At 42.7% G+C, this 22,271-nt stretch overlaps 2 protein-coding genes and 1 non-coding gene across 7 annotated transcripts in view; 2 read left to right on the forward strand and 1 right to left on the reverse strand.

Annotated features, from left to right (window-relative positions):
- Positions 1 to 291: 291 nt before the first annotated feature.
- LOC128775746 (U6 spliceosomal RNA) lies at positions 292 to 397 on the forward strand. Its single transcript, XR_008420726.1, has one exon. It is a non-coding gene; the product is annotated as a U6 spliceosomal RNA (small nuclear RNA).
- Positions 398 to 4,906: 4,509 nt separating this feature from the next.
- Positions 4,907 to 15,301, forward strand: EFCAB10 (EF-hand calcium binding domain 10). 2 transcript variants are annotated; one of them, XM_019451218.2, is made up of 4 exons: positions 4,919 to 5,070; positions 13,257 to 13,421; positions 13,534 to 13,621; positions 15,224 to 15,301. In XM_019451218.2, exons 1-4 carry the CDS (start codon positions 4,962 to 4,964, stop codon positions 15,258 to 15,260), a joined length of 399 nt encoding a protein of 132 aa, XP_019306763.1. In that variant the 5' UTR covers positions 4,919 to 4,961; the 3' UTR covers positions 15,261 to 15,301. The 2 variants fall into 2 exon arrangements, with proteins under 2 accessions (XP_053753430.1, XP_019306763.1); XM_053897455.1 differs by lacking the exon at positions 13,257 to 13,421 and having other exon boundaries at positions 4,907 to 5,070.
- Positions 15,093 to 22,271, reverse strand: part of RINT1 (RAD50 interactor 1) — a 29,799-nt gene continuing 22,620 nt past the window's right edge. Inside the window, exons 12-15 of one of the 4 annotated variants that reach the window (XM_019451215.2) lie at positions 20,638 to 20,852; positions 16,723 to 16,903; positions 16,530 to 16,648; positions 15,093 to 15,598 (exon numbers count right to left, since the gene is read on the reverse strand). In XM_019451215.2, the coding sequence (XP_019306760.1) occupies positions 15,406 to 15,598; positions 16,530 to 16,648; positions 16,723 to 16,903; positions 20,638 to 20,852 (708 nt within the window). In that variant the 3' untranslated portion in view covers positions 15,093 to 15,405. Of the gene's footprint in view, positions 16,929 to 20,350; positions 20,553 to 20,637; positions 20,853 to 22,271 lie in introns of those variants that run through there. The other 3 variants (XM_053897443.1, XM_053897444.1, XM_019451216.2) reach the window with 3 other exon arrangements.

The raw sequence follows: 22,271 nt of genomic DNA on the forward strand, positions 1-22,271 counted from the left end.
AAGCAAAACTCCCAGCTGAGGCATCTCTGACTTATCCCTGTCTGAAACAGAAAACAGAGAGGGTATCACCCCACAGTCTCTTCTGGCCACTCCTGTCCCCTCCACTTCCCTTTTATACATGCTTCCCAAACATGCACACGACCCTGAGCTATGAATCCCGGGTTGACAGGAGGACTGGGGAGTCTGACGCCAAAGCAGGGCTCCTTATGCTAGCAGTCCACAAATAGGGTGACCAAGTGTTAAGCTGACCTGGGACTTTCCTAGTTTTAGCACTGAAAGTTTCCCAGAATTGTGCTCCCTTCAGCAGCACATCTACTTAAATTGGAAGGGTACAGAAAGGTTAGGATGGCCCCTGCGCAAGGATGACATACAAATTCATGAAGCTTCCCATATTGGAGGGGGAGGGGGAGGAGGAGGAAGAAGGGGAGGGAGAGGAGGGGGAGGAGGAGGGGGAAAAGGAGGGGGAGGGGGAGAAGGAGGGGGAAAAGGAGAAGAAGGAGAAAGCTTCCCAGAACTGGACCCCTAGCAGTCCTGGGCAAACAAGGAAAGTTGGTCACTCTGAGCTCTAGAACCACCACCCAGGAAGCTGTTTAAAAGTTGTGCTGCCCTTGACCTCCCTCCACCCTGCCCCATCCCCAGAGCAATTATATCAGACTTCCTGTGGGTAAAAGGACAGACACTGTGTTTGTAAAAGGCTCTCCAGGAGATTCCAGTGTGTGCCCTGGGTTGAGTGTTGTGGGACCATACCAAACACGAGCTGGGAGCTCCAAGACTCTCGGGCCTCCTGAACAACGTTTCTCAGACCTTCAGCTCCAGCCTCACAGGCTGCCCTAAGGCGGGGTCTCAGTCCTGGCTGTCCACCAGGATCACCTGGGAGGCCTTTAACAGCTACCAATTCAGGAATGTAAAATGGTACAGCCACTTTGGAAAAGAGTTTGGCAGTTTCTCCAAAAATTGCACTTACCGTATGATCCAGACAATTCCACGGCCCTCGCTATTTATCTAAGAGAAATGAAATCACATGTCCACCCAGAGATCCATACCCCAGTGTTCACAGCAGTTCTATTTGCAATAGCTCCAACCTGAAAACAACCCAAATGTCTTTCCGCGGGTGAATGGATAAACAAATTGAGGTACATCCATCCCCGGAATCTTGCTCAGCATTTCATTACCTAGCAAGGAATGAAATATTGATGATGGTGATTAATTAAGCCCAAAATGGCCTAAGAGATGGCATCAGCAGAGAATAGCTGACTCCACTAGGGGGCATCTGGACACTTCTCTTTAGCATGACTTCCGCGGGAATTGTAGATCCCAGGCCTTGGCTGCCTGAGGTGTGTTGTGAGAGGGAGCATGGTGCCCACAAAGGTAGTCGGGCTTGTTGGCACAGAAAACAATCAGTGAGGCCGGAAGACATCAGCACGGTCCCATGAGCTCCCAGCCTGACGCCATAGGCAACTGGGAATCAGATCGCTGCATTTCAATGTCAAGGTGCTGGTATCATCTGAGGTTCAAAGAGCAGAGCTAGTTATTCAGGGACTGAGTAACTTGTGGAAAGTAAATGAAGTTCCTAAGGAGAAGACCAAATGTCTGGAGCTTAGAGCAATAAGCAGAAATCACGGTCTCCAGTGGACCACCACACAATCTTCTCTCCCTCCATTAAGGAACGTTAATGGAGGCCCCTCCCCGCAATGGGGCCTTTGGCCAGTCAGTCAAAAGATACCATGACCAGCCCCCTCTGTCTTCTGCTTTCCATAACCCTTATCCCCTCCCACAGGGGACCCTCTCTGTTTTAGTCCCCAGCCATTGTCCGGCCTCTGTTGTTCTGAGCCAGAGTCACTCTCTTAAGTGACCACACATCTTTTGGTCAACCCTGAAGGGTCAAGCACTTAGGTGGTCATTATTTTGGAGGGGGGGGGGTGCATAAATTGGGCTTTGCCATTTGTGCCTCACTGTCACCTCCAACAAGGAACATAAAGCAAGTCCCCAAAGGAAGTATCAAAATGTACTGAAGAATAAGAGAGACCACATCAGTAGTTTCAAATTCTCCCCAGAATCCATCAAGAACCAGGGGTCCCAGGCAGCCCTCGGGTCCACAGGCTCCAGAGTAATGCATCTGCTCTGTCAGCTTAGTTCTGTAAAGGCTCTCCAGGCTCCAGTGCATTCCGCCACCGGGATCACTCAGGCTGCCAGCCATGTCTCTGTGAGAAAAATACAACTAAGGGAGCTTAGATAACGGAGCCCTGTCATGTGTGTGAATCCCAATGTGGTGCTCACCTGAATCTGTTCTACATGTGGGGATTCCACGCACGATGTCTTCAAAGGATTCTGCTGCTAAAGAGTTAGAAAAGCACTCGCCTACATCATCCTGAAATATTCTCCTTCTTAGAGACCAAAGCTGTGTTGCAGATTAGGGCACACAGTTTTCAAGCCATTTCAGAGAAATGACTCCTCCTCCTTCTTGGAACTCCTCCTCCAGACCTTGTAGACAAAGAGCATTGTCCTTCCACTTTGCTCAAGGTTGTGCCAATCTCCCAACCACTAGCTATAAAGTCTCTTTCCCTAGTCCTCCCAGATGCTCAGGGCACAGAATTCTCAAGGTAGGCCTGACCTCTGAAGATTCAATCTCCCACATCCCCAGCACCTTGGCTACCTTCTGTTTCAGACTTGGTTCAGTCTCCTGGCATTGACTTTCTGGTTCCTTGTTCTACTCTCTGTTTTTCAACTGCTTAAAAATTATTGTTATTAAATGCTGATTTAAAATTTTTTTGTTGATGTTTATTATTTTTGAGAGAGAGAGGCAGAGTGAAAGCAGGGGAGGGGCAGAGAAGGAGGGAGACAGAATCCAAAGCAGGTTCCAGGCTCTGAGCTGTCAGTACAGAGACTGATGCAGGGCTCAAACCCACAAACCATGAGATCATGACCTGAGCTGAAGTCAGATGCTTAACCGACTGAGCCACCCAGGAGCCCCTAAATGCTGAGTAGATTTTAAAACCTATAAAATACATATTAAGTATAAAGAAGCTTAGTCCATTCAGGCAAAGAAAAATCACATTACCATTACCCCTGAAATCCCCAGGATATTCCTCCAAAAACCCATTCCCTTTCCTCTCCCCTCCAAGGCAAACACTATGCTGAATTTTGTGTACAATTCCCTTGCATTTCTTAATAGATTTCCTACATATGTTATAATCTGTAAACAATGTATTGTTTAGTTCTGTATGCTTTTTTAACTTTATATAAATTGGTTTTTATACTACATATTCTGAGACAATAGACAATAAGACACTTTTGAGATCCACCCATATGTTTGCAAGTAGCTACAATGCATTGTTGCAATGCTTTATAGCATTCCATTGTGTAACATACCACAGCTTTTAAAAATCCCATTGTATTCTCTTTTTTTAATGTTCATTTATTTTGTAGAAAGAGAAAGAGAGAGATCATGAGCGAGGAAGGTGCAGAGACGGGGATAGAGGATCTGAAGCAGGCTCTGCTCTGACAGCAGAGAGCCTAATGCAGGTCTTGAACTCTCGAACCATGGGATCATGACCTGAGCAGAAGTTACCTGCTCCACCGACTGAGCCAGCCAGGCGACCAAATCAGTTGTATTGTTGGTAAACTTTGGGGCTGCTGTCAGTGCTTGCTATTATGAACAGTGCTATGAACATTCTTGTACATATATCCTGATATACCTGGACAAGAGTTGCTCTTGGAGTGGAATTTCTAGGTCATAGTGCAGAAACATGTCTCTATTACCAAGGTAATTGCAAATCATTTTTCCAACATGGATGTTCCAATTTACGCTCCCATCATCACTGTTTTGTGGTACTGTATCCTTGCCAGCCCTCGATATGGTCCAACTTCCTAATTTTTACTAGTCTGGTAGATGTAAATGGCATTTTCTTGTAGTTTTAATTTGTTTACGGGATTGCTGAAGACGCTAAGAGTATTTTCATATGTTTATTGGCCATTTGTCTTTTCTCTCCTTGAAGTACCTGCAATGGGCTCTCTGTTGAAGGGTAAGGGCACAGGCTTCAGAGCCCGGCCCTCAAGGACCAACGTCCCAGCCTAGAGTTCAGTTTCGAAGGTGCAGTGATGATTGAGTAGAGGACCTCCTAGGTACCTGCATCCCATCTTACTCAGTGACCCTCCCTCAAAACTACTGTCAGATGGTCTCAGATAAGACCAACTCCACGCAGCCTAGTTAAGCAGCAAAGATGTTGGAGCTCAGGATCCCAGCATGTGTCCTGACCGACGACCCAGTGGAGAAAACGGGCTACCTTCCTGCCCCATTGCCAACGCTGTGCTACAAGCTGCTCACACCAAAGATGGTACTTAGAACTCTCCGCGGGTGGGGGGCGGGTGCGCTTGGTGGGGCTCAGTGGGTTAAGCCTCGGACTGTCAGACTTGGGCTCATCGAGATCTCCCTGTTTGTGAGTTCTGGCCGCTGGAGGAGCTCTACGCTGGTGGTGTGGTGGTGCGGAGCCTGCTTGGGATTCTCGATCATTCTCTCTCTGCCCCTCCCCCACTTGCATGCACTGTCTCAAAATAATAAACTTAAAAAAAAACAAACTCCACCGTAGCCTCCAGAATCGCACAAGTTCCTTCTGTTATTAGTTCATCCTCTGTTAATTACCACGTGAGGTCTCATTCATTGGATCAAGTACTGAGCACCACACAAAAACAGGAAAAGACAATCAGCCTCGCCCTCAGCCCCGGGGGAGGGGAGCGGGAGAAGCGGACCATCGGCCCACAAGGGGCTGTGCACGGGTCACCCTCAGCCTCCGCATAGGCCCCACCCCATCGGTGCCCCCAGCTTCCTCCTGGTGGTGAAGTGTAGAACTCCCCGTCCAGGTCGCCTTCAAGAGAGGCGCGTCACGTGACCGCGTCGGGCGCAGGGGGCGGGGCCGAACGGCCAGGCGCTGCCGGGTCGCCTAGCAACGGCGCCACGCAGAGCCATGCAGGCCCGCGGCAGCAGAGAGCAGGAGGCCAGGGATTATTTGGAAAAACATCGGATTATGGAGTTGCTGAACTATCTCACCAGCACCCTGCTCTTTTTCCGGCCAGGTAAGAGTCTTTCCCACTGCTCGGCTTTCTGTCCCACCGCCTCCGCCTCCCGGCCCGGAGCGGTTGCCAGAAATTCCCAGTACAGCCATCCCTCCGCGCCCGCGCGGCCACCGGCCGGCTCCCCTCTCCAGTACCCCCACCTCCACGCGCACACTCTCCCCTATATCTCGGCGACTTGAGCCGTTCTGCCAACTAACGCTGTGGTCCTCAAACAAGTACTTCCTGAACGGCTTCTGTGTGCCCACCACTAGCCAGGTGCGCGGGGCTCACACAGGTGGAGGCTCGTGGCCGGTGGGAGAGAGGCTTCGAGGAGGGGCCTACTTAGTACTACGTGCGTGTGGGCGCAAGCCTGCCCTTGAGTCTCCTCTTCTGGAAAATGGGGATAATAGTACCCATTTTATGGACACGTGGGAGAGATTAAATGAGTAGTATACAAATTAGCCCTATGCCTGGCAACCAACATATGTTTCATTTTGGTTTTTATAAAAGTATACGTATGGGGTTTAAAAATCAAAAGCCACTCCAAGGCTTATCATGAATAACGGCATTTCCCTCCATGTCCCAGATTCCCATTCTACAGACGAAATGATTCCCCATTCGTTTAGCTATTTACCTTGATATTTCTAACAGACTTGCACTGCTACTTACTAGTGTGCCCCCGCACCCTAGGTTTAGGTTTGGCTTTATACTATGGAAGATGAAACTTTAACTCTTACACACCTGCACCCACGTGTGCACGCTCGCGCACACACACGCACTCACACCTGTTCCCACTCATCTCCAATTTCCCAAGAAAGTTAGAATTCAATTTTGGTGTGACCAGTATCACATTATTATTGTTAGGCAAATATCCACAGCTAATCCACCGTAGTATGCTATGATTGTATTTCCTTTGTTGTCCCTGAAATTAATAATACTACATTTTAAATGTTTACTTAAATTGTCTTTGCAATTGTCGCCAATTCATCGATATCCCCTTGCTGTCACAAGCATGGATGTCCTCCCAGTACATTTACGTTCATCCAGCAGTCCACACCCCCAGGGCCTCCCCCAGCTCTCTGCCTGCTCCAGTCTGGATGATCGCTCAACTGCCCTGCTGTTCAGCTGTGATTCAGGGTTTTCCCTCACTTTGATCCTAATCCACTTCACCTGTCTCCTGCACTTAAAGCCTGCTTTCTTTTTTTTTTTTTTTTTAATTTAAAAAAAAAATTTTTATTTTTGAGAGAGAGAGAGCGCCAGCAGGGGAGGGGCAGAGAGAGAGAAGGAGACACAGAATCCAAAGCAGGCGTCAGGCTCTGAGCTGTCAGAACAGAGCCCACATGGGGCTCTAACCCATGAACTGTGAGATCATGACGTGAGCCGAAGTCTAATGCTTAGTCGACTGAGCCACCCAGGTGCCCCTAAAGGCTGTTTTGTGGTGCTTGGGGCTCCTCCTTTTTTTTTTTTTTTTTTTTTTTTGCTTTTTTCCCCTTTCTCTAGGGGAACATCCTCTAGTGAGCGGCTCTCTAAGAGGCTGTGCTTTGTTGGAGCATATATGAAAATGTCTCATCCTATTCTCAAACATGATGATAACCAGGGTGGATACAATTCTTGGTTAGAAAATACTGCCCTCAGAACTTGGAGGGCGTTGTCCATTGTCTTCTAATTGCCACTGTTGCTCTGAAGAGTCTGATATCATGATGTCATCAGATTCTTGATCTGTTTAATATAAGGCATGTTTTCTTCATCTGGAAGTCTTTCGGTTTGTCTTTTTACTTTATCCCTGGTGTTCTAAATGTTTATACGCCTTAAAGGGGGGTTGTTTTGTTTGTTTGTTTCTAATTCACTGTACTAGGTGCTTTGTGGTCTTTTTTAATTTGTAGATTTTTTTTCTGTCTCCTCCTTCTTTCCTGCCCTTTTTCTCTCTAGCTCTTTATTGTGTCAACCAGTAGAGTATCTCAAGGATTGATTTTTCTCCTTTAATTTAAAAGGCTTTGAACCCATCTGGCAAAAACAGAATTCTGTGGAAGGCAGGGTGGGGGGAAGAGAATCTCAGATATAGACAAATTCTCTTAGCAGCAGAGGATAAGGAAGAGGGAGTCTGGGAGTAGTTACACATTAATACCATAATCCCCATTACAATCACAATTTAAATTTTTTTAACGTTTATTTATTTATTAGAGACAGGGAAAGAGCGTGAGCTGGGGAGCGGAGAGGAAGAGGGGGACACAGAATCCGAAGCAGGCTCCAGGCTCTGAGCTGTCAGCACAGCCCGATGTGGGACTGGAACCCATGGACTGAGAGATCATGACCTGAGTCGAAGTCAGACGCTTAAACTGACTGAGCCACCCAGGCGCCCCATATAATCATAATTTAAATAATGATCAGTGTTAAGAAACTGAGATGCTGTTATCCGCTGTAACAATATGAACTTCTTGAAACATCTCTACAAATGCCAAAGGGGGTGAGGTAGGGCGGAGAAAAGGACAGGTGAAGAAACACTGAGGAAAAGCTAAGGAGGGTTTGGCTGGCGTTCAGAATGCATATCAGTGCCCTTCAAAGTTCCCTGAACAAGGCCCCCTAATGGCAGAGGAGAGGGGACTTGTACCTTTGGTGTCTGAGACCTTAGCCTGATGCTGAATAACACATTTCTTTGGAGTCACTTGTTTTACCCTAAAAATGCCCAAGTTTCATTTTTCTACAGATATATTTGTTTCTTTTTATTATTATTATTTTATTTTTTTAAATGTTTATTTTTGAGAGACAGGGAGAGACTGTGAGTAGGGGAGGGGCAGAGAGAGAGAGAGAGACAGACAGACAGACAGACAGCAGACAGACAGAATCTGAAAAGGCCCCAGGCTCTGAGCTGTCAGCACAGAGCCCGACTGTGGGGCTTGAACTCACAAGCAGTGAGATCATGACCGGAGCCGAAGTCAGACACCCAACCGACTGAGCCACCCAGGTGCCCCAAGACATATCTGTTTCTTAATGTAAATATTTCATATTATCAGAGTAGGATTGATTCTCAGGAAGAAATACTGTATTTGTCTTGGGTCCTTATGAAGCCTCTGGCATCCCAGTGTCAAAACCCTGGATTGTAAGGGATTTATGGAAAATAAGACTAGACAGTTTGATTGGGTTGTTATATCGAGGGAGCAGGTCCACAATCCCACATCCTCAACTCCAAAATTCTAAAAGCCCTGCAAACCTGCAGATTTTCATAACTCATTTAACGCCAAATCCTAGCATAACCTGAAGTCATGTGGTAGGAAAACGTGGCATCGCCTAGACTGTATTGGGAAACAGAGCCCCTGGCTGCACAGCCACTTTGCAGTGACCATTCTGTGCTATGGAAGGAGGGAGTATACATGCTTAGGGGGTGCCTTTAATAAAATTAGAATTTCATTTTTAAACAGGAGGCAGTTGTAGTAACCCAGATGAGAGATGCTGCTGTGGAATCGTAAGTGAGGATAAGATATATCTGAGAGTGATGGAGAAGAAAAGTTCAGTAGAAACCGTCATGGTGAACTAGGTTTGGGCGTTCCAGATGGTTCGTATATTTAAGTCAGTGGAGCGCAGTAAAGCCCACAGCTTTGGGAGGCACATTGCCTGGATTCATCCTAGCTCTGGGCCTTGGCAAGGGACTGTTATGAGGAATACTAGGCACGTAGAGAGGGCTCGATAAACGTTAGCTGCGATTATTAAGATGTGGAACTTGAGGTTTGTCCCCCTTGAAGAACTGATTGTTATCAGCTGACATTGATGTAACTTAGGGGGTTAGTAACCTTTGGATCTTCCCTTCATGTTTTAAAGTTATTTCTTTAGGGCCACCTGCCTGGCTGAGTTGGTGGAGCCTGCGACGCTTGATCTTGGGGGTGTGAGTTCAAGCCCCATGTTGGGTGGAGAGATTACTTAAAAATAAAATCTTTAGGGGTGCTTTGGGTGGCTCAGTTGGTTAAGCATCCGAGTCTTGATTTGGCTCAGGTCATGATTTTATGGTTCGTGGGATCAAAACCCCTTGTCAGGCTCTGTACCAACAGTGCAGAGCCTGCTTGGGATTCTTTCTGCCCGCCCCACCCCCTGCCCCTCCCCTGATTGTGCATGAGCTCGCTCTCTCTCAAAATAAATAAATAAACCATTTAAAAAATAAAAGTAATAAAAATCTTTTAAAAAGTTATATCTATTATTTCTGTTGTAAGCACTTTCAAAACATTTTTTTTTAATTTTTAGAAAATATTTATTTTTGAGAGAGAGAGAGAGAAAGACACAGTGCGAGCAGGGGAGGAACAGAGAGGGAGGGAGACACAGAATCCGAAGCAGGCTCCGGGCTCTGAGCTGTCAGCACAGAGCCCGACACGGGGCTCGAACCCACAAACCATGAGATCATGACCTGAGCCAAAGTTGGACGCTTAACTGACTGAGCCACCCAGGCGACCCCAAAACATTTGTAGAAGCAGGCAGAGTATAAATTATAGACTCCAGACCTAAACATTATAGCATCTTGTGGAGTCTAAGGGATATACGGTAATAACACACCTAGTTCCCTTAGAATTATTTACTTACTCTATCCTTAGAAAGAAATGCAGTGAATTGAAATTTGAAATTGGCCTTTTTTCTCTGAATTTGATAGACGGCTCAGGGAGAAGCAACCAAAGACTACATACATGATGTGATTGCCTTTAGTGACCCATTTGTTTCTGTAGTCTCCTAAAATTTGTATGAAAAGGCACAAGGGAGATTTAAAAACATAATCACAATATGTGAATACTATTTGAATAAAAGTGTTTTTACTTTTACTTTTTAAAATGTTTTAAAAGATTTATTTATTTATTTATTTATTTATTTATTTTATTTTGGGGGAGAGAGAGAGAGAGAGAGAGAGCGAGCGTGTGCAGGGGAGGGGCAGAGAGAGGGAGAGAGAGAATCCCAAGCAGGCTCTGCACTGTTAGTGCAGAGCCTGATGCAGGGCTTGATCCCGGAACCATGAGATCATGACCTGAACTGAGATCAAGAGTTGGAGGCTTAACCGAATGAGCCACTGCTTTTTTTTTTTTTTATTTTTAAGAAGTGTTCACAATTCATAAAATTTGTGAGACAACTGGAAATATTACTGCCTGGCTATATGGAGGTATTAAAAAAAATTTTTTAATGTATGAATGAATGGTATTGTGGTAATGGCATTACGGTAATAGAAAAAGAAAAAAGTTCCCTCTTCAACAAAGGATATTGGGAAAACTGGGTAACCACATGCAGAAAAATAAAATTGGATCCCTATCTTATACCACCCACAAAAACAAACTCAAAATGGATCAAAGACTTAAACATAAAACCTGATACCATAAAACTCCTAGAAGAAAACCTAGGGAGAAGCTCCTTGACACAAGTCTTGGCAATTATTTTTTGGATATGACAGCAAAAGCACAAACAGCAAGATGAAAAATCAACAACTGGGACCACATCAAACTTACAAGCTTCTGCACCACAAAGAAAGAATCAACAAAATGAAAACGCAGCCTACAGAATGGGAGAAAGTATTTGCAAACTATGTGTCAGATAATATCTGAAATATAGAAAGAACTCCTACAACTCAATAACAAAGAAAACAAATCTTATTAAAAAATGGGCAGTGGGAGCTGCCTGGCTGGCTCAGTCAGAAGAGCATCCTGCTCCTGATCTCAGGGTTATGAGTTTGAGCCCCACATTGGGTGTAGCCATTACTAAAATAAATAAACATTTTTAAAAATGGGCAGAGGAACTAGACATTTTCCCAAGGAAGACACACAAAAGGCCAGCAGGTACATAAAATGATGCTTAACGTCACTAATCATCAGGGAAATGCAAATAAATATCACCTCACACCTGTTAGAATGGCTATTATCCAAGAGGCAAAGATAACAGGTGAGAATGTGGAGAAAAAGGAACTCTTGTGCACTGTTGGTAGGAATGTAAATTGGTATAGCTACTGTGGAAAACATGGGGGTTCCTCAAAAAAAAGGAAAACAGAACTACCATATGCTCCAGCAATTCCACTTCTGGGTATATATCCAAAGACAATGAAAACAGGATCTCAAAGAGATACCTGCACTCTCATGTTTATGTAGCATTATTCACAGGAGCCAAGATATGGAAACAGCCTAAGTGTCTGTCTACAGATGGATGGATGATGAAGATGTGCTATGTTTATACAATGGAATATTATTCAGCCGTGAGAAAAAGAAATCCTGCCATGTGCAACATGGACGGCCCTTGAGGATATGCTAAGTGAGCTAAGTCAGACAAACACTGCATGCTATCACTTGTATGTGGAATCTGAAAAAGCCAAAGTTGTAAAAACAGAGTAGAACAATGAGTGGGGGTGGGAGTAGGAGAGATGTTGTGGAAGGGTACAGACTTGCAGCTGTAAAGAAGTCTTGGAAACCTAATGCACAGCATAGTGCTGACAGACAATATTACTGTATCATAAATATCAAACTTGCCAAGAGACTCTATCTTGATTATTCCCACCCCTAAAAAGAAATAATAGTTATGTGATGTGATGAAGGTGTTAGCTAACGCTGCAATGGCAATCATATTACGAAATATAAATGTATCAAATCAACATGTTATATAAACTTACACAATGTTACATGTCAGTTGTATCTCAAAAGAAGTCCTTCTCTTTCAGAGATGTACGCTCAAATATTTATTAATGAAATACGATCACTGTGATTTACTGCAGAATAATACAGGAAAAGGGGACCTGGATGAGATGATGGTGAAATAAGACTGGCCACAATTTTTTAAAATTTATTTTAAGTTTATTTATTTTGTGAGAGAGAGAGAGAGACAAGAAGGGTCAGAGAGAGAGGGAGAGAGAGAATCCCAAGCAGGCTCTGCACTGTCCGTGCAGAGCCGAATGCAGGGCTCGAATTCCTGAACCATGAGATCATGACCTGAGCTGAAATCAAGAGTCTGACACTCAACCGACTGAGCCACCCAGGTGCCCCTAGACTGGCCACAAATTTTAACAGTTAAAAGTTGGTGACAGGTTCATTTTACTTTCCTGCTTTTGTATATTTATGAAATTCTCAATGAGAAAAACAAATTTAAAGAATTTTGTATATATACATGTTTATATATATACAAACATATGTACACCTGTTTATATATATATATATACAAACATACATATATACACACACCACTGTGTGTGTGGTGTGTGTGCATAGTGTGTGTAGTGAGTGGCACTCACCTAAGCTGCTGTACCTTCTTTTGGCTTCTTTTCATCATAACTGACCTGCATTATTTCTGTAAAGTGGATCTTCATTTTTTATCTTTCATATTGCTTAAATGAAAGATGGCCTGCTTATCCAAAATACTGCTTTTATGTTAGAAATGAACATTCATGGGCGCCTGGCTGGCTCAGCCAGTTAAGCATCTGACTTCACCTTGGGTCATGATCTCACGGTTCGTGAGTTCGAGTCCTGTTTTGGGTGAGCCACTTCTGTGCGCGTCTCTGTCTCTCTCTCTCTCTCTCTCTCTCTCTCTCTCTCTCTCTGCCCCTTGCTTGCTTGCACCCTCTCTCTCTCTCAAAAAAAAAAAAAAAAAGATGGGGCACCTGGGTGGCTCAGTCGGTTAAGCGTCCGACTTCAGCTCAGGTCATGATCTCACAGCTCATGAGTTCGAGCCCCGCATCAGGCTCTGTGCTGACAGCTCAGATCCTAGAGCCTGCTTCGGAGACTGTGTCTCCCTCTCTCTCTGCCCCTCCCCTGCTCATGCTCTATCTCCTTCTCTCTCTCTCTTAAAAATAAATAAACATTTTAAAAAAAGTTTAAAATAAAAAAAAAAGAACATTCATGCTTCCTAATTGGAAGAGGGTATTAATTAATCCAAGAGTCCCTGTTTTTATTTATATTTTATCCCTTCTTTTAGCTGGCTGCCTTCTTCCCTGCATCATGCTCTTCCTTTGTGTTGCTTTTCCACTCTTATCTGCAAATTAGAATCACCTGAGGAGTTGGAAAAAAAAAAAGCCCAGGTCCCATCTCTGCAGAACACTTATATACATAATTAATTGTTCGATGTCTTGCTTTTCTTGTAAGCAAGGCCTGTGTCCCCAGTGCCTATTACAATACCTTGAACATAGTTATTTAATAATTGTTAAATGACTGTTTCTACTTGTGATATATCTTAATTTTATATTGGAAAGAATTGGAACTATTCTTTTGCAGAAAAACCAAGAGAGTATTTAATATCTGTATTGGAACGACTGAGAATTGCCAAAATGACAGGCTTGGCTTTTCCTTTCTTTATGGATCATTCTAACATTGTGTCTATGTTTGAGATGATGGACACTTCAAATAAAGGCACCATATCGTTCGTGCAGTACAGAGAAGGTCAGTTATCATCTCAATTAAAACAATAGTTTGTGGCCATTCCATAACTTTCCCTAGCTGAAAAGAATTCTCGCTTCGTAAATTTTCCTTTCTTCTCATTCTGATTTTACAGCCTTAAAAACCCTGGGTCTGTTGACTGCAGATGAAGTTTTAAAAGATGATGGACATGCAGTAACTCTGGATAAATTCAGACGTGAAGTGTAAGTTTATTTTTATGTGACTGGTATTTAAATAATACGGCATGACTTAAAGTACAATGAAAACAATTTAAAACGTAAGTTCCTACCTTTTGACAGAAACATTTCAGTCCCTTGAAACTTTCAGCTGTCTAGAAAGCGAGGAGTGACAGCAAAATGTCAAGCCTGGGGGCAGGCGGCAGAGGGAGAAGGTGCTGGAATTAGGAAGTTTCTGGGGCACTTCCATTCTTTTCTCAGTGGGAAAGCCCAGCAGTTCTCAGAAAATGAGGTGGAGAAGCCCCAGTGTTCTGGAACTAACAGAAAAGTTCTGAGCCCAAATCCCTAGTTGGGAAACTTCCGTATAAAATATGGAGTAATAGAATTTCTCTCAAAGCATTTCCTCAAAATTATTTATCACCAGGTAAGTATTTACCGTCAGTATATGTTGTGAGGCCCCTGCTTGACTCAGTCAGTAGAGCATGTGACTCTTGATCTTGGGATCAGGAGTCTAAGCCCCCGTTGGGTGTAGAGCTTATTTAAAAACAAACAAACAAACAAACAAAAAACAGTATGGGAGACTACATGGCTCAGTCAGTTGAGCGTCCGACTCTTGATTTCAGCTCATGTCACGGATCTTGCGGTTCATAGGATCGAGCCCCACATCCGCTCCATGCCAAAAGAGTGGAGTCTGCTTGGGATTCTCTCCCTCCCTCCCTCTCTGCCATTCCTCCCCACATAAGTAAAAAAATAATAATAAAGAAATAGGATAGGTTGCATGCCAGCCTGACAGTTTTATTTATTTACTTACTTACTTAAGCAGGCCCCATGCCCAGTATGGGGCTCAAACCCACCACCCTGAGATCAAGAGTTGCATGCTGTACCACCTGAGCCATCCAGGGGCCCTAGGACAATTTTAGATGCAAGTTATATTACAGCTTTAAAAGTACTAACTAAATGCTGAATCAGAAAACAAAAAAATTGGAATAGCATTTGATAGTTGTAGAAGGCCTTTAACCAATGTAATTCAATTTGTTTAAATGTTTTGTTCTCTAAGGATTTATTAATCAAGAAATTGGTATGTAACATAGTCCAAAAAGCCAAGGAAAAGTCAAAGAAAAAAGAAAGTTTAAGATTCCTGTCTCATTATCAGTTACATAAATATTAAACAAAAACTGTTTAATTCCCATCCTTGCCCCGGGGAGAGACTGAAACACAGTGCCCTGGCCTGAAATGTTTCATCCAAAAGAAAAGGCTGCCTGCCCACTGTCCTGGAATGGAATTAGGAAGGATTTTAAATGTAAGGACATTTGTGGAATATGAGAGCAATTCTATTTTGGTCACCACCTCATAATGTTTTCTTAGAGGAAAGACAGTGAATTTCCAAACCAGATACAGGAACTTCAATTATGAACATACATTCTAAAGTGATTTTTTTTTTTAATGTATTTGCTGTGTTTGATTATCTACAACAGTCTCCCTTAATTAGCACAGGAAATTGAAAATTACTTGTAATTTATTATCTCTGCTCTTGTATCTTGTTCAACAGACATACTTAGCATTTACATTTGTAAATGGAATTACTCGGAGTTTTCATGACTTCTGAGTTTTCTGGTTTTGTTTTCTTAGGAACAAGAGGATGGAGGAAATATGGGCAGCGTTTTAATAATGCCATCAGTCCAAGATAATAAATGATTCCATAAAGTTTTCAACTGTCCAGTTTCATTAACTCAGAACTTCGTCACATAACTTGACATCCAGTTGGCCTCCTCTTTGTTAAAAACCAAAACTCCAAAACAAGAAAAGATGCTTTATTTTCCCGTGTTAGGCCAGTTTGTCCTCAAATTAAGTAGAATCTCAACATCTTGTTGAGCCAGTTTGTAAATTCCAACTTCATTTAAGGCCTCGGTGGCAGGAGGCTGCCCTGAGGCTGACTGCAGGACGTCTTTCAGAAGGAGGGCAGAGCCAATGTTCAGATTCAAAACAATACACGCTTCTTTAACACTGTTTAAGAAAAAAAAAAGCAGGAGGGAAATGAGATATCCATTATCTGTATCATCACGTTATTCCATAATATTTTCATTTTCAGAAACTAAACAGCTTCCCTGCACTGCTAATCCACATCCCTCTCTAGAAAGTATTTATGGATTTATTATTTGGCTCTTTTAACATGTAAGGACAATGTATGTGTACAGTGTTTCTATTTCATTAGATTACTATAATGTGATAGGATCATTGTTTTCCATATGTGTGTATTACTCTCCAAAAGGTAATACTGACACTAACATAATAGCCTATTAAATGTGGCTAAGACTTTAGGTAGATTACAATATGGGAAGAGAAACTAATAAAAAAGAAAAAAAAATTCAGATCTCTTACTAAAATAAAAATCATTTTTTCATTTTATAATAACTTTAAAGGGACTACTTTATAATCTCAAACTCCCTCTCCCCAATAATTTAAATTTCAAACCAATAATTCTAAAAATGGTTTGAAGAATTTTTCTGACATTCATTTATAGTTACGCTTAGAACCAAAATCAACATAAATATGTAAGAAAACCACTTTCTTCATGCCTGGCCTACTATTAGGTACCAGGCATATTTTTAATTTCTTCTATTTATTGACTATGGTACAACTGCACTTGCCTTTATTTTCTACTTGTCTCTCCAGTAACGGGCAAATAGAAGCATGAAACCAATGGTGGGAACAAAGCCCAGCCCATAACTCAGATCCAGTTCTGATAAATTTGGGGGGGACGGGGGTCATGGGTCACACCTTAGAGTAGCTGGGTACATGATGAATGTTTTCAATTTTTAGCTGATGCTGTATTTATCCCACCACACATCACGGGGCCCCTAGGGCTGTGAAAAGAGGAATCAACATCCTGTAAAGCTTGATGCCATCAACAGTCATTGTTAAGTTCTGAGCTTACTGTTTGAAGTAATTTTCTGGCCTCTTGCAATAGCGGGAGAACAGGGGGAACAGGTTCCGAGTCATATCAAACTGGAGCTGAGCTGCCCCTCCCTCGTTGAAATGATTGGCAAGAACGATCTGAAACAAAGAGCAGTTCGCGTCACATGTGCCTTTGCCATCAGGGCCCCGGAACGCCGCCCGCTCTTGCTTACTTCTTGGTAGATGTACACATCCAGCTTCTCCACAAGCACCTGCCAGAAGACTGTGAACAAGGAGAAGCAAAGCTGCTCCTCCAGCTGGAGTAAGCGGTCTCTCACGGTGAGCAGCAGCGGGCAGGCCGAGCTGGACAGGGACATCACCGCCTGCTCCGACTGCGACGGCAGCGACAGCCACCTGCGAGGGACCAAGACCGCACCGCCTGCAGCGCGTTACATTTTACTACGGAGTCTTCAAAACCTTGTACTTTTAGAGATGTGACCAGTCATTTTACATGTGGGGAAGTGCACTGTCCTGGGGCATCTTGGTTGGATAAGAGCAAAATGTACAGCCCAACATTAAAAGCCGTCTCAGAAAATAAATATAACTATATTGATACACTGGTTCTCCATTAAATACTCCCTTATTTAATGAGGATGACACATCATTTCCTTAATGTGACTTACTGAAATAATAAATGTAACATGTATTAGCATTAAAGACATCAGGTAATTTTATGCTCTGGTTTTCGGCAGAATAACAGGGACTAAGCACACTTGCAAACGGATTACAAATGCTCGGTGTGACGGGGACTGTGCTGGAGAAGACAGACCCTGCCTGTTCTCACAGAGTACGCAGTGTGGGGAAAGGGACAGAGACCACAGAATCACGACAGTGGATACAGAGTACCCTGCAGGCATGCATGCAGAGTACTGTTGGGGCACCAGGCCACTCAGCCCCACATCCCAGACCAGTTGTGACTATCTCTGTAGTCACAACTACATCTGAGGGTTAAATTAGGATCAGTTTATTCTGATTAAGAATGTCTGAACAGGGCCCCCTGCGTGGCTCAGTTGGTTGAGTGTCTCTGACTCTTGATTTCAGCTCAGGTCGTGATCTCCCGGTTCATGGCTTTGAGCCCCATGTCAGGCTCTGTGCTGACAGTGCAGAGCCTGCTTGGGATTCTCTCTCTCTCTCTCTCTCTCTCTCTCTCTCAGGATGAATAAATAAACTGAATAAATGTCTGAATATATTTTAGAAAGCTTTCTATCAAAAATGGTTAAAAGTTTGTAGAGCAAAAGGCCAAACTCTGCTATCTAGACACCTTGGAAATTTGCATATATCATCTTTCAATCTTTTTTAAAGTTTTTATTTTAATCACTGATATTCATCACCAAGTGCGCGCCTTAATCCCCATCACCTATTTTACCCATCCCTCCACCCACCTCCCCTCTGGTAACCATCATTTGGTTCTCTGTAGTTAAGAGTCTGTTTCTTGGTTTGCCTCCCTCTTTTTTTCCTTTGTTCATTTGTTATGTCTCTTAAATTCCACATATGAGTGACATCATATGGTATTTGTCTTTCTCTGATTGACTTATTTTGCTTAGCATAATACTCTCTAGCTCCATCCCAGTTGTTGCAAATAGCAAGGTTTCAAAATTTTTTTATGGCCGAATAATATTCCATTGTAGATATACACCACATTTTTTTTTTTTTTTATTCATTCATCTATCAGTGGACACTTGGGCTGCTTCCATATCTTGGCTCTTGTAAATAATGCTGCCATAAACATAGGAATGCATGTATTCCTTTGAATTAGTGTTTTCATATTCTTTGGGTAAATACACAGTAGTGTGATTCCTGAATCATGGGGTAACTTTTTGAGGAAACTCCATACTGCTTTCTAGAGCGGCTGCACCAGTTTGCATTCCCACCAACAGTGCACAAGGGTTCCTTTTACTCCACACGCCCACCAACACCTGTTGTTTCTTGTGTGTGTGTTTTAAGTTTATTTATTTATTTTGAGCGAGTGAGCAGGAGGGGCAGAAAGAGAGGGAGAGAGGGAATCCCAAGCAGGCCCCGCAACGTCAGTGCAGAGCCTGACACGGGGCCTGAACTCATGAAACCGTGATACCAGGACCTGAGCTGAAACCAAGAGTCAGACGCTTAACCGACTGAGCCACCAGGTGCCACGTGTTTCTCGTGGTTTTGATTTTTAGCCATTCGGACAACTATGAGGTGATAGCTGACTGTGGTTCTGATTTGCATTTTCCTGGTGTTAAGTGACGATCAGCATCTTTTCATGTGTCTGTTGGCCATCTGGATATCTTCTTTGCAGAAATGTCTGTTCGTGTCTTCTCATTTTTGATTGGATTGTTTTGGGGGTGTTGTACCAGTTCTTGATCTATTTTGGATACTAACCCTTCATCAAATATGTCATTTGCAAACATCTTCTCCCATTCAGTAGTTGCCTTTTAGTTTTGTTGATTGTTTTCTTTGCTGTGCAGAAGCTTTTTATTTTATGTAGTCCCAATAGTTTTTGTTTTTTGTTGTTGTTTGCTTTTGTTTCCCTTGCCTCAGGGGACCTATCTAGAAAAAAGTTGCTATGATCACTGTTAGAGAAATTACTGCCTATATTCTTTTCTAAGATTTTTATGGTTTCGGGTCTCACATTTAGGTCCTTAATCTATTATGAATTTATTTTTGTGTATGGTGTAAGAAAGTGGTCCAGTTTCATTCTTTTGCATGCAGCTGTCCGGTTTTCCCAGCACCATTTGTTGAAGAGACAGTCCTTTTCCCTTTAGATACTCTTTCCTGCTTTGTCAGAGATTAATTGACCAAATAGTTGTAGGTTTATTCTGGGTTTTCTATTCTGTTCTTTTGATCTATGTGTCTATTTTTGTGCCAGTACCATACTGTTTTGATCCTACAGACTTGTAATAGAACTTGGAAGTCCAGAATTGTGATGCCTCAGCTTGCTTTTCTTTTTCAAGATCGCTTTGGCTATTTGGGATCTTTTGTAGTTTCATCCACATTCGAGAAATGTTTGTCCTACTTCTGTAAAATATGTTGCTGGTATTTTGATAGGGATTGCATTAAATGTGTAGGTTGCTTTGGGTAGTGTAGGCATATTAACAATATTTTTTCTCCCAGTCCATGAGCATGGAATGTCTTCCCATTTCTCTGTGTCGTCTTCAGTTTCTTTCATCAGTGTTTTGTAGTTTTCTGAGTATAGTTCTTTCACTTCTTTGGTTAGTTTTATTCCTGGGTATCTTACTGTTTTTGGTGCAGTTGTAAATGGGACTGTTTTCTTAATTTCTCTTTCGGCTGAGATGTAACAGATTTCTGTACATTGTGTACACTGTGACTTTGCTGAATTCATTCATCAGTTCTAGCAGTTTTTTGGTGGAGTCTTTTGGATTTTCTATATATGGTATCATGTCATCTGCAAACAGTGAAAGTTTGACTTCCTCCTTACCAATCTGGATGCCTTTTCTTTCTTTTTGTTACCTGATTGCTGTAGCTAGGACTTCAGTACTGTGTTGAATGTGATGGTGAGAGTGGACAACCTTGTCCTGTTCCTGACCTTAAGGGACAGGCACTCAGCTTTTCCCACTGAGGATGATATCAGCTGTGTGTTTTTCACACATGGCCTTTATTATGTTGAGATATGTTCCCTTTAAACCTACTTTGTCGAGGATTTGCTGTCATGAATGAATGTTGTACTTTGTCAAATGCTTTTTCTGCCATCTATTGAAATAATCACATTATCCTTCTCCTTTCTCTTATGTTGATGTGATGTATCATACTGATTGATTTGTGATACTGAACCACCTTTGCAATCCAGGAATAAATCTCACTTGATCATGGTGAATGATTCTTTTAATGTACTGTTGGATTTGGTTTGCTAGTATCTTGTTGAGGATTTCTGTACCCATGTTCATCAGGGATATTGGCCTGCAGTTCTCTTTTGTTGTGGAGTCTTGGTCTAGTTTTGAAATCAGGGTCATGCTGGCCTCAGAATGAATTTGGAAGTTTTCCTTCCTCTTCTATGTTTTGGAATAGTCTGAGAAATATAGGTATTTATCATCTTTCAACTTTTAGCAAACTGGATTTGAGAGTTGAGTAATAAGAAAATATGAAGGACTTACCTTTCTTTTTTATACAATTTTGCAGCATCTTTAACTTCTCTAAAAACATGGTCTACTTGGCGGGTCAACATGTCATGCTTTAAACGCTCCAGTAGGTTAATCATATCATCAAAGACAGAACTCTCCATAGAGGCCAGCTGTCCCAGCTGCAATTTACTGAGGGTGTTATTCTCTGCAAAGACCTCCAGTGCTGCCTGCTGAAGTTGCAGGAAGAACTGAAAGCAAAAATGTATTAACATGGTTATTAAGATGCTTCCTTTTTAACAGCATGAAATATAATTCATGTACTACAACTCACTTGTTTAAAGTGTACAATATATTGGCTTTTAGTGTATATTCAGAATTGTGCATCTAACGCCAGTGTCAATTTTAGAATGTTTTCTTTACTCCAAAAAGATACCCCACACTTAACCATCATCTCCCAGTCCCCTCCGTGCACCCTCCCACCCTAGGCAACCACTCATCTTTCTGTCTCTATCGATTTGCCTCTTCTGGATGTTTCATATAAATGGAATCCTATAATTTCTGGCTCTTTCTGACTGGCTTCTTTCACTTAGTATGTTTTCAAGGTTCATCTATGTTGTAAGATGTATCAGTACTTAATTTCTTTTAATTGCTTAATATTCCATTATACGGCCGTACCACATTGTATTTAGCTATTCATCAGATGACAGACAGCTGGGTTCTTTCTCGTCTATTATGAACAATACTGCAGTGAACATTTGTGTGTATGGTTTTGTGTGGACAAATGTCTTCAATTCTCTTGGGTATACTGGGAGTAGAGCTGCTGGGTCATACGGCAATTCTGTGTTTAGCTATTTGAGGACCTGCAGACTATCTTCCACAGTGGCTGTACTATCTTACGTTCCTACCAGCTGTGTGTGAGGGTTCCAACTTCTCTACCTCTGCACTAGTAATTGTTATTATGTCTTTTTTATTATAGCCATCTTAGTTTATATTTAGTGATGTCTCACTATGATTTTAATTTGCGTTTCCCTGATGGCTGATTTCTTTAAGTACTCATTTTCTCCGAACACAGACTGAGAGTTGTAGTAAGCAGATTTATGAGAGTTAAGAGAATTAAAATGTCACTTTTACAGTGGCATTTTAGGTAGAATATGTATTATTTTTTTCTGCCCTACAGAAAAATAACGCTGTGGCTATTTAGCAAAAGATTAAAGGCAACCTAAATGCCCATTAGTAGGGGACAGGGTATGGCCACAATAAGTGATTGTTCAGGGATGGACATGAGAGAGGCCACACTGGTATTTTCTGCTGAACCTATCAGAGAAGAGGCACTGGTCCTCTCAGTGCCTGGACAGTGGGAGCCTGGAGCCACCTGTGGCCACACTCCCAGAGCCTGCCTGACAATGAAGCCAGAAGGGAACAAGTCCAGGGCAGCCATGCCTACTGCTTTCAGTTACACAAACAGATTCCTCACCGACTCACCCCACTCCCCCTCCCCACTCAGGCCAGCACCAATCCAGCTTCTGTCACCTACAACTGAAAAATTCCTGACTCTGAATGGCTGGGTATGTCTGGCTTGGCGCAATCTGGCAATGGACAGACAGCTATTAGTACAGAATCGAAATTAATGGAAGGTGAGCTCTGTCCACTCTTCCTTTTTTCTATCT

Source organism: Panthera pardus, unplaced genomic scaffold (assembly GCF_024362965.1).
Source record: "Panthera pardus isolate Hobbes unplaced genomic scaffold, ASM2436296v1 HiC_scaffold_8, whole genome shotgun sequence".
NCBI lineage: Eukaryota > Metazoa > Chordata > Mammalia > Carnivora > Felidae > Panthera > Panthera pardus.